Here is a 14,396-nt window from a genome sequence, read left to right on the forward strand (position 1 = left end):
GGCTCCGGTGGACCTCCCTCAGGAGTGCCTGCGGAGGGTCCGCTGGTCCCACGGCGCCAGTGGAGCATCCGCAGGCACATCTGCGGGAGGTCCACTGGAGCGGCAGAACCAGCGGACCCTCCGCAGGGACGCCTGCGGGAGGTTCACCGGAGCCGCGAGACCAGTGAGCGGCAGAGCGCCCCCGCGGCGTGCCGCCGTGCTTGGGGCGGCGAAATGGCTAGAGCCGGCCCTGCTAGCAACTACAGAGTTAACTTCTGACTCTTTTTCCTTAAATCACGTGCTTATTTCCCAAAACAACACCCAATCAACTCAGATTTTACCATTCCAATTATTGTTCCAGGGATTTAAATTTCCCATTCCTGTAATTACTTACTGCTTTTCTTTCTCTATGCCCTCCAAATTTTCAACCTGTTTTCCAGTCTCTCTATCTGTTGCCTGCCCACTTGGGCCCGATCTGTTTTTCTCGCTGAACCATCCCTTTCATGGGCACCAGCTTTGTTCCACTACCAATTTAGGAAGGAGGGCGGGCCTCTCAAATAGCCCCCACCCTTCCTGATCTCTTCCCTTAAACATTGTTACTCACAAGGCTACCCGAGTCTTCCCTCATGAGGTTTGCCACCTGGCAAGGCGCATGGCCAATTGGAGTCTTAACTATTCAATTTATCTGTGTTTTCAGTTGCTCAGTTTTTCCTTGGTGTCAGGTGCACATCTCTTCTCTTCTCCCTAACTCCTCTATTGCCCAGTCCTGCTACGACCGGGGGTAGAGCCACTTGCAACCCTTCCCCATCAACCGGAGTGGAGAGAGGAATACTAAATCCCTCTCCAATTCCTAGTCCTACTGCTGCTGAGAGACTGCACTTTTAATCATGCAATTCTTAACGTATAATACCAACAGTACCAGGCAAAGCAAACATAAAATAACAAGGGCAAACAAATAGATGGTGTGTGTTCTGCAGGGCTCCCCTCTTACTCAATTTTCCACCAAAACTGTGACAGATATTTGTTGCCAATCTGCTTAGGATCTCAGGTGATCAGTCTGAGACCACAGGACCGTTCGGATGTGAGATACCGGAACACACCATCTGACGGATTTTTAAAGCTTTATTAATAAATGAATAATACAGCGGTGAGTGCGGGAACTGCTTTCATGTCACTCAAAGGAAGAAGGAAGTGTTAATGGTCAAACCCTGACCCACTTTCATACTCACAAACATGCTGCCTGGGCTGGCCATGGCATGGAGAGACAGGGAGGGTCTGGAGTCTTTTGGGTGTCCCTTTCAGAGACCTTTGCTCAATATTCCAGTCCAGGCCGACTGACTGTGGCTTCTTCAATGTCCCCAAACCACATCTGCTCCAGAGACATGAAGGTCGGTTCCTCCTTTCACTGTTTCGTCTGTGTTTTCCATCTCTGCAGCCTCTAAACTTTGTTGTTTTCTATGCTTGGCATGGTCTGTGTCAATTCTTGCCATTGAACACAAAGCAGCTTTCTCTTTATCTCTGGGCCAAGCTGAATTTCAAATTAACCCGTTTCTTTCCTCAATAGACAAATTGCTCCCACTGTGTGTCAGAGGCTTTTTAGTGATTAAAAAGCTCCTCTGAGATGTATGATCTTATCTAGATTGAAGATACCTTCTAGTGGGAACTGTTTAGATGGATTATCACGCATGTAAAAAATTCCAGTTTTCTAAATACCTGCAGGTTCTAGGACCATAATGTTTTTAACCAGTTTCCGATCCATGAGAGGACCTTCCCTCTTATCCCATGACAGTTTACTTTGCTTAAGAGCCTTTGGTGAGGGACCTTGTCAAAAGCTTTCTAAAAATCTAAGTACACTATATCCACTGGATCCCCCTTGTCCACGTGCTTGTTGACCCTCTCAAAGAATTCTAGTAGATTGCTGAGGTATGATTTCCTTCAAAAACCATGTTGACTCTTCCCCCACAACTTCTGTTCATCTGTGTGTCTGACAATTTTGTTCTTTACTATAGTTTCAACCAGTTTGCCTGGTACTGAAGTCAGCTTATCGGCCTGGGTAATTGCTGAGATCACCTCTGGAGCCCTTTTAAAAATTGGTGTCACATTAGCTATCCTCCAGTCATCTGGTACAGAAGCTGGTTTAAATGATAGGTTAGTAGTTCTACAATTTCACCATCTGAGTTCCTTCAGAACTTTTGGGTGAATACCATCTAGTTTTGATGACTTGTTACTGTTTAGTTTATTAATTTGTTCCAAAACCTCCTCTAATGACACCTCAATCTGGGACAGTTCCTCAGATTTGTCACCTAAAAGAATAGCTCAGGTTTGGGAATCTCCCTCACATCCTCAGCTGTGAAGACCAATGCAAAGAATTCATTTAGTTTCTCCACAATGGTCTTATCACCTTGAGTGCTCCTTTATCATCTTGGTTGTCCAGTAGCCTCACTGATTGTTTAGCAGGCTTCCTGCTTCTGACCTACTTAAAAAATTTTTTGCTATAACTTTTTGAGTCTTTGGTTAGCTGTTCTTCACATTCTTTTTTGGCCTTCCTAATTATATTTTTACAATTAATTTGCCAGAGTTTATGCTTCTTTCTATTTTCCTCACTAGGATTTAACTTCCATTTTTTAAAGGATGCCTTTTTGCCTCTCACTGCTTCTTTTAGTTTGTGGTTTAGCCACGGTGGCACTTTTTTGTTTCTCTTATGTTTTTTTAATTTGGGGTATACATTTAAGTTGAGTCTCTATTGTGGTGTCTTTAAAAAGTTTCCATGCAGCTTGCAAGGATTTCACTTTTTGCGCTGTACTTTTTAATTTCTGTTTAACCAACTTCCTCATTTTTGTGTAGTTCCCCTTTCTGAAATTAAATGCTACAGTGTTGGGGTGCTGTGGTGTTTTCCCCATCACAGGGATTTACACTTAATTATATTATGGTCACTATTACAAAGTGGTCCAGCTATATTCATCTCTTGGACCTGATCCTGCGCTCCACTTAGGACTAAACCAAGAATTATCTGTCCTCTTGTGGGTTCCAGGACTGGCTGCTCCAAGAAGTAGTCATTTAAGGTGTCAAGAAACTTTATCTCAGCATCCTGTCCTGAAGTGACATGTACCCAGTCAATATGGGGATAGTTGAAATCCCCCATTATTATTGAGTTTTTTATTTTAATAGCCTCTCTAATCTCCCAGAGCATTTCACAGTCACTATCATCATCCTGGTCAGGTGGTCAGTAATATACCCTTACTGCTATATTTTCATTATCAGAGCATGGAATTACTATCCATGGAGATTCTGTGGTACAGTTTGGTTCATTTAAGATTTTTTTCATTTGGCAGTTTCTCATCAGATCCTACCTCTCTCTCTCTCTCTCTCTCTCTCCCGCCTCCAAGCGCCCAGACCCTCCCTGTATCCCATCCAAAACCTCCCCTACCCCGCTTTCCTTTTGCTCTGCTGGGGGTCCAAGGGGAGGCAGGGGAAGGGGGGTGAACATCGCCCCAAATTTTCCACCTCTAAGACAATGGATGCAAGTTCTTACTGCTAGTCCGTACTACTCAGAGCCAGTGCCAAGCAGGCAGGCTCCTGCCCCAAGGGCAATATACAGGCAAAGGGAAGGCAGCGTAGATGGCATCTGATCATCTCCATTCCTGTAGCCACTGGCCTGGTTTTCCCTGGGATGCTCGTGGCCTGGGACGGTACTGACCTTGTCCAGCAAAGGGTCCAAAACCCCTGGTGGGGCTTGAGCCAGGCTGGAGAGACATCCTGCAGATCCTATGGCTGCACTGTGACCCCTCTCGCTCTCCTCTCCCTGGCAGGCAGTGCAGAGCATCAGCAACCTCGGCCTGCAGCTGGGGCATGGCAAGGAGCAGTGGATGGCTCCGCTGCACCCCTTCATCCTTCCCAGCATCGCCCGTGTCAAGGATTTCCTGGACAAGCTCATCGACGTGGACAGCGAGAACGGTGAGTCCCTGATACACCAGGGGGCGCTCTCAGGGCTGCCCCCTTTCCTGCCCTGGGCTTGCTGCAAGTACTGATGCTGCTGGGTGCAGAGAGGGCGGTGCTCAGCACAAGGAGGCTCTGGCCTGGGTGGTGCCTCTGGGTGCCTCCAGCGGGCAAAGAGAGAAGGGTGTGGGGCCCATGCCAACCCATCTCAGGCAGCGGGGAAGTCATGCCACAGTGCAGTGGCATCAGCTCCCCGAAGCCACATTGCGACCACAGCTGGGCAGTTGGGGGCCTGCAGGACCTTTGGGAGCAGTCAGGGGGTCCCTCCCATCCCCCAGCCAGAGCCACCAAAGTTGTTAGACTCCTACTTCCATGGACTCTATAGGACCCTAAATCCCTTGGTGGAGCTGGGCCCTGAATTCCGAATCCTCTGTCCAATCAGTTTGCAAGCTAAGCTGTGCATCTGTCGCCATTGGTCAGGTCAGGCACATGGTGGAGTTTCTGCTCTCTGACTGGACAACGATGGAAACATTTCTTTGCCTTGAAGCTCGGTCAGTCCAGCGTTTGCTGGAAGCGGGTGCAGTGGGGCTGGATCACAGTCACTGCACAGCACTCGCAGGGCAAAGAGGCAACCATCTCTCACGTGTTACTGGCAGGATGTCACGGCAAGATACGTCAAACTGACACCCAGCTGATCATCTGGCCCCTCACATCCCTCAGTCCTGCCTGGCTCTGAGCCGAACCTTGGAAGGGTTCAGGGCTTCCTAGGCAGTGTCTCCAGCCCACACTCAGCTCCAGCACCATTGCCCCTTTGGTGTCCCATCCCCACACTTCAGTGAGGGAGAGTCAGCCCCCATCTCCAGCCAGATGTAAGGGGAGGTGGTCTGGGCCCCTGGGCAAGGTGTGAGAGTGGACTGTTTCTTGCAATGTGAAGAGTGCAGTCATGGCTGGGATCATAGAATAGAATCATAGAATATCGGGTTGGAAGGGACCTCAGGAGGTGTCTAGTCCAACCCCCTGCTCAAAGCAGGACCAACCTCAACTAAATCATCTCAGCCAGGGCTTTGTCAAGCCCGACCTTAAAAACCTCTAAGGAAGGAGATTCCACCACCTCCCTAGGTAACCCATTCCAGTGCTTCACCACCCTCCTAGTGAAAAAGGTATTCCTAATATCCAGCCTAAACCTCCCCCAGCTCAGTGCGCTGACTCGATCCCATGTGACTGCATAATGTAGCCATCAAAGCGGGTGAGTCTGCTGGGCTCGCTCAGGCTTAGGCAGAGAAAGAGCAGAGAGGGGCTCGGCAGGGAGGCTGGAGCAGAGCTGTGGTGACTGTCAGTGTATGCAGGGCTCCTGTCCCATGGGGCTGCCCCAGAGGAGGTAGGGCAGGGAGCCCTGCTAGCTGCTGTCCAGTCTCTGGAGGGGGACGAGTGCATGCAGGGCACTGGATTGGGAGGATCCCTCTCTCAGATCCCTCAGCTGTGTAGGAGCTCAGGCCCTTGCTGTCTTTTTGCCGTGCAGCCATGGCCTGTGACCTGGAGGAGCAGCTGGTCTGTCCTGGAGCAAGAGCGCTGGCACTGTGGCCTGGACCCTCTCCCACCCTCGGGAAGGGGGGCTCAGTCTTAGGATTCCATCTCCATGCTGCCCCACGCATGGCCCTCGGTCCTGATCCTACCATGTTGCCCGCCCCTGGGGCAGCCACCACTTCCTGCCCCTTGCACCCCCTCCACCTTGCCCCTGAGGAAGGGGGGAACTGAGTTTCCACCCAGACCCTGCCACGCAAACCTGTGCTGTCAGCAGCGAAAGGCTTGGGCCGAGCAGCGCCAAGCACCTGGGGTGGATGTCAGTGGGAGTGGCCGGGTGCTCAGCACTCCTCAGGATGGAGCCTGGAGTGTGCAGCCCTTGATGTGTTTCTCACCAGTTCCTTGCTCATTAGATATTTAAAGGGGATTCAAATCAGCAGTTGTTGCCAGGCAGTGAGGAAGGTGATGGCTAGAAATCACCTGCTCTCTCCATGTTTCCTGTCCACGCAGTGCAGGGTCTGGGGTCCCCAGGGCCATGGGGCACCCCACCTTTACCTTGCCATGGGCACAAGGTGTAACTCAGTTAATTTAGACACCTCCACACTTTCCCAGCTCTTAGGGCTCCAGGCCACCCTTACCCAGTTCCTAGGGCTCAGGGCATAATCTTCTGTGGGTTTGCGGGGCCTTTTACCAGTGAGAGAGCCTTACGCAGTAACATCCTTATCCTCTATTTATTAACAGTTACCTAAGCAGAACACACACGCTAAGCATTCATTGCTCACCACTCCCCATAATCGATGAACTTTCCCTGGTGGCCAGCCAGGAGCAGGTTGTCCAGAGACTCCAGCTTCTGCACGATGTAGCTGGCAGGGTGTTGAGGTCTGGCAGCTCTGATCGTGGGCTGTGCCCTGGAGCTGGTTCCCAAGAAATTCCTTTTGGACCCCAGTTATTATAGTGAAGCTTGAATCCTGCTTAGCTCTCCCGTCACCAGCTGTTGTAAACTAAAGTCCTGCAAACCAGCATTTTTCACCCAGCCCAGCCCATTACCAAACCACTCTTTACCCAACCACCCCCACCACCAGAGCTTATTTAAATCTTGCAAAATTAATGCTGCACCAGGCAGAAACGATCAAAGGACCAGACAGACAAACAATAGAGAAGCAGGGACCATGGAGGCAAAACAGTAGAGTAGAGATTCCACAATCACAGCTATTAGGCAGCTTCTTGCCAGACAGATGCTGTCAAACAAAATTTTCCCTGAACGTCTTATGAGCTGTTTCTTTCTCTGGTGATGCTGGGCACTATTAGGACAGAAGCCTCCTTACCAGCCCACTAGGACGTTGTTTTGATGCAATTTAGATGGAATATGAGGATGTGACATTCTGCTTCTTAGCTTATGGCTGCTGCTGTCCTAACGTGGCTGGTCTCAGCCCGGACAGGTGTTTGAGTCAGGTTCCAAAGAACACCCTGGCGGCAGAGTCCCTGTGGCACAGCTAAGCACAGCTCAGTCCCATCTCTGCACCAAGGCTGGGTGACACTCAAACCATGCAGGGCGCTGGGCTGGGTATGGCCTGGCTGGTGCAGAACAGGCAGTTGTGCAGGGCCAGGGGTGAGCACAGCGGGCAGGCGTTGTGGGCAGGGAAGGACATTAAAGGACCAGAGCCAGCTTATTATCCATCCTGGTAGAGCACACCTGGGCCTTCATCCCAAACACACTAGTCAGTGGAAAGACTCCCCCTGAGTTTGAGTCAGGCCATTAGAGGAGCAGCCCATGTTCCAGCCTCTCTCACAAGAGTCAAAATGCAGCTCTGAGTCCCATGAGCTCTTGCCAGCTCTGCCGCTGCCCCTCAATCCCAGCCTCCCCCCGCTGTCCTGGCACACCCATCTCACCCTGGTGTAATTAGGTGCCCCATAGGTCCCACTCAGTGCCAGATCTGCCTTTGCTCCTTTCCCCTTCTGGCTGAGCCAGGCTGGAACCTTTCCCTAGGGCTTCTGCAGAGGCTCCATTGTGCTCCTTTCAGCCCTGCGGGGGCAGGTTAGGCTGAGACTGGAAGCGCCCCACACAGATCTTACTCCCAGAGTGCTGCCTGGGCTGGAGAAGCTTGACCAGCTCATGTGTTTGTGCACCCCAGGCTTTCTGGGCCCGTTTGGAAGCAGAGCAGCTGAAAGGAGACTCAAAGAGCTTGGCTTGTTTAGCCTAACCAAAAGAAGGCTGAGGGGGGATATGATTGCTCTCTATAAATATATCAGAAGGATTAATATCAGGGAGGGAGAGGAATTATTTAAGCTTAGTACCAATGTGGACACAAGAACAAATGGATATAAACTGGACACCAGGAAGTTTAGACTTGAAATTAGACGAAGGTTTCTAACCATGAGAGGAGTGAAGTTCTGGAACAGCCTTCCAAGGGGAGTAGTGGGGGCAAAAGACATATCTGGCTTCAAGACTAAGCTTGGTAAGTTTATGGAGGGGATGGTATGATGGGATAGCCTAATTTTGGCAATTAATTGATCTTTGATTATTAGCAGGTAAATAGGTCCAGTGGTCTGTGTGATTATTAGATGGGGTGGATCTGAGTTACTACAGAGAATTCTTTCCTGCTGCTGGCTGGTGAGTTTTGCCCAATGCTTCAGGGTTTAGCCTATCACCATATTTGGGGTCGGGAAGGAATTTTTCCTCCAGGGCAAATTGGCAAGAAGACCCTGGAGTTTTTCGCCTTCCCTGGCACGTGGGCCTGGGATCACTTACTGGAGGATCTCTCTGCACACTTGGAGGTCTTTAAACCACGATTGAGGACTTCAGTAGCTCAGACATAGGTTAGAGTTGTTACAGGAGTGGGTGGGTGAGTTCTGTGGCCATGCTTTGTGGCAGGAGGTCACACAACATGATCATAATGGTCCCTTCCTGACCTTAAATCTAAATCCCTGCAATTGACTCCTAGGAGAGCAGCGCAGCTCCACAGGGCCAGGCAAGGGGTGAGATGGGCACGCGCTCTCACCTGTCTCTGGACCAGCCTGCCCATATTACTCATTCAAATGCAGAGCTTTGGTGGAGAGTCCTGTGTGTGGAGGGCTGGAAACTCAGGAAGGAAAATGGCGCCCCTTCTGGGAACACTGTGTGGCTCAACCATTGGAGAATGGGCCATTCCTGCCATTTAAGCCTGGCTCTGGGGGCCTGGGACAAGGGGGATTCCTGGATGATTGTGGATCTGAGTGACAAAATGCCCTGAACGATTCCTGTGTGTTCCTCAGTCTCAGCAGCCCCCTAACAAGGCCCAGTCCCCGTTAAAAAAGCCCAGCCCCACGGCACCATGCGCTCCAAGCCCGCTTTGATTGGTGTCAATGACTGACTGCAGAAATTCTTCAGCTCTCTGGTTGGGGGCTGGCGGTGCTGCAGGGGCAGATACTTGGCCCGCTGGGAAGGAGTGGCTGGTGGGCAGCCTATCTCCCGTGTGCTTTGGCCAGAGGATCACTCTCTGGGTTTGGCAAGAATCCAGCCTCCCCACATCATTTAGCCTGGGTCTGGCCAGAGGGATCCCAGCAATTGACTGTAGGTCATCGCCCTGGCCTGGGGTGGGAAGGTGATGCACACCCTGGCTAACAGCATAGGCACAGAGCACACCTCTCCCCGGGTCCAGGGGGTCGTTGTCAGGCAAAAACCTGGCCTGGTGCAGGTGCTGGGCGTTTCACCAAGCAGAACGGCGGGGTAACCCCCATCATTTCACACAGCGGGCAAGGCCCAGCCCGGACATCACCTTCCACCCCTCGGTCACCATCAAGGAGGGCTACCTGCACACGCAAGGAATGAGGGGCTCCACCTGCTCCCCTACGCTTCACCTGCAAGAAACCGCTACTTCTGGCTGAGCAGGAGCCTCCTCTACTCCAAGTCCCCAGAGTGGCAGGTGTGGGTGTCCCCCCATGCCCTCGAGAATGGAGACCTGGGCGTTTTTTGCTGCACTCGCTAGGGCCATGCTCCGGGACGGGAGGGCCATGCTAGGGGAGGCAGGCAGGGCACGGACTGGGTCTCTGCTGTGGAGCTCTGCGGTTCCCTCAACCAAATCTGTAACCTCCTACCCCCGCTGTACACCAGCCCTGGGCTCCCCCAGCTCTGCCGGCACCTTTAATCCACATCCCCCGCCACAGCGTCTGCAAACACCAGCCCTGGGCTCCTCCCCGGCCTGCCACCGGCCCATCAAATCCCTACCCCCTCCGCGCTGATACACCAGCGTGGCTCCCCCGCCTGCCAGCGCCCATCACCCCCCCACCCACCATGCTGCTTACAGACGCAGCCTGGCTCCCGCAGCTCTGCCAGCGCCCCCCAATCTCACTCCCGCACTGCCCCCCCACCTGCTATGCAAGCCTTGGGCTCCCCTTACCCCCAGTTCTGCTTTGGCACCCTCAATCCCCCTGCGCGCACACCAATTGCTATACACCCTGGGCTCCTCCTTCCCGCAGCTCTGCTGGTGCCCCTCAATCCCAATGTGCACCCACGCCCCCACGCTGCTATACCAGCCCTGGGCTCCGCCTTCCCCCAGCTCTGCAGGCGCCCCTCAATCCCACCCTGCACCAGCCTGCCCCTGCTGCTACACCAACCCTGGGCTCCCCCCAGCTCTGCCAGCGCCCCTCAATCCCAGTGTGCACCTCCCTCCCACGCTTTTATGCCAGCCCTGGGCTCCCCCTCCCCCCAGCTCTGCCAGCACCCCTCAATCCCACCTGCCCCCCCATTTCTATGCTAGCCCTGGGCTCCCCCTCCCCCCAGCTCTGCCAGCGCCCCTCAATCCCACCGGCCCTCCCCCTGCTCTACCAGCCCTGAGCTCCCCACTGTTTCGTCGTGCAGGCTCGCTTCTCCATCCCCATCCAGCGGATCTGCGCCGTGGAGAGGGTGGACGAAAACGCCTTCCAGCAGCCACACATGATGCAGATCATAACGCAGGATAACGAAGGGCAGCTGCGCACCATGTACATCCAGTGCAAGGCGAGTTCCTGCCAGGGAGGGGGCCCAGTTCAGCGGGGCCCTGGCACCGTGGTCACCAGTCTGCTGAGCCAGCACCACCTGCTGCCCAGTGTGCGCTGAGCATCCCCTCTGGGCCAGCTCTGCGGAGGACAGGGCCTAGCAGGACCCCCACTTGGGGGCCTTCGTGCTTTAGTTCAACCCATGGTGGTCCCTGGTGCGACCGCGGTGTCAGTGGGCCCCTAGGATTTGGAGCCCTGGGCAGTACCATCCAGCTGCCAGGCTGGGCTTGTCGGGCAGGAGCAGCAGAGGGTCTGTTCCTTTGCTTTAACCCAGGCCATTGCCAAGCTGGCCATGACATGAGAAAAAAAGGGGGGGGTAAAAATCTGGATGAGTCTTATCCAATCCATGGATCACACTGCAGCCTGGAACAGTCTGTGCTGAGGTGTAGATGGGGAAACTGAGGACCCAAAGGGAGAGGGACTTACCCAAGGTCACCCAGCAGGCCAGAGCCAGAACTAGAAATCTGGGGGGGGCGGGGGGGGGAGCGGCACCATCCTCCCTGGCTGAGACTCCCCTGTTCCACCAGAATGTGAACGAGTTGAACCAGTGGCTGTCGGCCATCCGCAAGGCCAGCATCTGCAATGAGCGCATGCTGCCCTCTTGCCACCCGGGTGCCTTCCGGGGCAACCGCTGGACCTGCTGCCTGCAGCCCGACCGCACAGGTAACTGGCCCCTGCCAGCTACAGGGCTGCTGCAAATTCAGCCCACTGGGCTTTGGCAAGGGAAGGGGCTTTTTTGACCCAGAGACTTCTCTATGCTGCTGCTTCTCCTCTTGGGGATCGGTGGGGCCATCTAAGGGTTGGGAGATCCAGGCCTCCTCCCCCTGTAACACCCAGCACATTGCACCTGCACAGCTCAAAATACTTCTCACAGGACAGCACTAGCCTTACCCCCATTGCACAGATGAGAAACCGAGGTACAGGGTAGGGAAATAACTTGCCCAAGGTCACCCAGCAGGCCCGGGAACAGAACCCAGGTCTCCCAAGCTCCACTCAAGTGCTCGATCCACTGGCACAGCACCTGAGCCTGGGGGAGGGTAGCAAAGGCCACACATCAGCCCCAAGCAGCTGTTAACCCAGCGGCCTGGTAGCAGAGTGGCCTGGCGGGAGCCCTGACCTGGCTGGAAGGCTGGATCTCCTTGACTCATGGCCTTGCGGGAGATGGGGGAGAGGGCTTCCCTGGAGGCTGACTGGCTAGTCAGGAGCGACCCGCTCTGCTCCTAGACCCTTGCAGGCAGGGCCCCAGGCCCACCCCATACCCTGCATGGCAACCCTTCCTGCCAGTACCTTGGGACTCGTTGGAACAGTCCTTTCTGTCCTGCTCCCAGTGCGCGGCTGCAGCCGGACTCACTCTGCCATGACCCTGGGAGACTGGAGCGACCCCCTCGACCCGGATGCTGAGACCCAGATGGTGTACGGGCAGCTCTTGCTGGCGAGAGACAAGCTCAGGTCAGTGCAGCTGCGGGACGAGGGCGGGTAACACCAGCACAGGCAGGCGGGGGCAGAGCCATGGCCAGGAGTTGTGCATGGTGGGGGCAGTGGTCACCCTGTGGCTGGCATGGTGCGGGGGACTTGCCATGGAGTAGGGAAGCCATGGAGCCTGGGGCAGGGAGAGGAGCTTGGGCCTTGGAGCTTTTCCCCCATTCGAAACACATTCCTTGGACACCAGAGCAGGGCTACTCCATGTCTGGACAGGATCGGGGCCCCAGGGAGGGGCGCTGAGTTCTAATCCTAGAGCTCAGGGCGTGGCGGGGGGGGTTGGGGTGGTTCTGAGGGGATGGGGCTGGTTTCAGGTGCCCCCCCCTTGCAGGTGCTGTTGGCATTAACTCCGAGCTATTAACTGCCATCCCATACCCCTTCCCCTCGTCTCTCTGGCGAGCTGCTGGGGGGATCCCCTGCCCCGTCTCCCGGGAAGGAGGGTTTTGGTTGCAGCTGGCATTGATCATTAGCCCAGTTATCTTAGCCTGCAGCAGTCGCCACTTTCTTCGGGGAGCAGCCCCTGCTCAAACACTTGTCCCCCGCATCCTGTTCCACCCCCGGTAGGGGGCAGCGCCAGCCTGACGCCCTCAGAGTAGGGCATGAGCCGGACTGGAGTGCAGCCTCTGGCTTCAGATGGCCCCTGGCACGGGTGAATTTCACCTTGCCTGGCTTCCCAGTTCCCACCACCAGAGGTCTCCCCTCCCTAAATTGTTACCCTTGAGAAAGCCCTTACACAGCAGCTTGAGGAGGGTTAGGGGTCTTCCTCTCGTGGCCCAAGGGGCTCCTTGGCCTGGGGGGATCCCCTGCACCCCACACAGCATCTTGGGATTCCTCCCCAACTGCCCCCTCCCTCTGGGGCTGGGGAGGAAGGTTCCCTCCGGTCCTGACCTGCAGGGATGTTGCCCTCCACCGGAGCTCCTACCCATAGCATCAGATGGGGGCATCCTGTGCCATTGCAGGGGGGCCTTGTCTACACTAGGGAAATTAGGAGCTGTAACTGCCCATTGGGCTGGCAGCAAGGTGGAAACCATAGTGTAGCCAGAGCTCAGGAGCAATCAGTGTTGTGTTGTCTAACCCTGCTTGGAGCACGTGAGGACGCTTTGGTGGTGGGTGTACCTGAGTAGACGCAGATAGATGTGCTAGGCCTTACACCTGCTCCTCTTCTGTGGGGTTCTGTAGCACGGAGGCTTCTGTCTTCGGTAGCTTGCAGGTCTTTCAGGGCAGGGACCATCCTTCTGTTCTGTGTTTGCACCTAGCACAGTGGGGTCCCTGCAGATGCTGCCCCACTACAAATAACAAGTACTGCTGTCACAGGTCATGGCTGCTGATCATCGTTTCTGGGAGCGCATCTGCCTGGTGTCTCCCCTGCCTGCATGCAGGATCTTGGGCATTCTCCCATCGGGGGCAGCGTGAGCAGTGACGGGCATGCTAGTGGGAAATGCTGGTTCTGTCACTGAGCCCTCGCGATTTCCCCAGCACGGGGTGTGCAGGCCTTGAGCCTGTGTCCCTGAAGGGATTCCTGGGGTCCAACAAACCAAGATGCGGTCTCTGCCCCGGAGGAACTGTTAGGGAGTGTTGTAGAGGCCACAGGTAGATCAGGGCCCTGTTGTGCTAGACACACGGGGGCCATCAACACCTCCACGGAAGGTGAGATGGCAGCGCAGATAGGTCCCAACAGCAGCGAAGATGTGATGCACAGGCTTTGGAAGGGCAACTGCCCAGTGCAGGCCTGCCAGGACCCTGGCTACGTACCCGGGTTGTTTGCCCACCCTGACGTCCATGCTGCCTCATCTTCACTGCTGGATTACCGGCTGGACCTGCAAGCACCGTTCATGTGCGGCACAGATGAATCCTGAGTGAGCGTTTGTCAGTGCCCTCAGTGCTGGCAGCTGAACCAGGGGAAAGGGGGGGCAATAGGGACAACACCTGGGGGAACCCCTGGGGTGAGCCGCTTCCATCTTATTCCAGCCCTGTAATTGGCCCCAAGAGGAGACTAAAAGGCAGGAGAACCAGTCAGCAACCTGGACCCCAGCAGGTTATGTGGGTTCCTGGACACCCTGCCCTAGTAATCTGAGCCTGTAACACCCCAGGGGAGATGAGAGAGGGAGGGGTCCCAAGCTCTGTGCTCTGAACACCCCTTCTCACCTTTGGTTATTAGATTATTATATCAGGAGAGCTCACAGAGCTGGGCTGCGGCCCCATTGCCCTCAGGTGGGACCGTACAGACTGGGACTGGGGCAGGAGGCCATACGGGCCAGGGTGAGGGGGCCCTTGTGCACGGGGCCATCAGGACTGATAGCCCCCTGCGCATGGGGCTGTACAGACTGGGGCTGGGGTGGGGGGCATACAGTCCAGGATGGTTGGCTCCCTTGCATGTGGTTCTGTACAGACCCGGAGGGCGGGGGGTGTTGCTCACATGTGAGGCTGTACAGACCAGAGCCAGGGCATGGGGGCTGTACGGACTGGGG

At 54.9% G+C, this 14,396-nt stretch overlaps 1 protein-coding gene across 1 annotated transcript in view; it reads left to right on the plus strand.

The window, feature by feature from the left end:
• The window catches only part of RASAL1 (RAS protein activator like 1), a 107,162-nt gene that overhangs the window by 89,567 nt on the left and 3,199 nt on the right, over positions 1–14,396 (plus strand). The window contains 8 exon segments of the mRNA XM_075060097.1: positions 3,789–3,933; positions 4,132–4,138; positions 9,174–9,229; positions 9,232–9,338; positions 10,274–10,411; positions 10,977–11,112; positions 11,778–11,925; positions 13,442–13,575. Of these exon segments, the coding sequence (XP_074916198.1) occupies positions 3,789–3,933; positions 4,132–4,138; positions 9,174–9,229; positions 9,232–9,338; positions 10,274–10,411; positions 10,977–11,112; positions 11,778–11,925; positions 13,442–13,575 (871 nt within the window).

This window comes from Chelonoidis abingdonii, chromosome 22 (assembly GCF_003597395.2).
Source record: "Chelonoidis abingdonii isolate Lonesome George chromosome 22, CheloAbing_2.0, whole genome shotgun sequence".
Taxonomy (NCBI): Eukaryota; Metazoa; Chordata; order Testudines; family Testudinidae; genus Chelonoidis; species Chelonoidis abingdonii.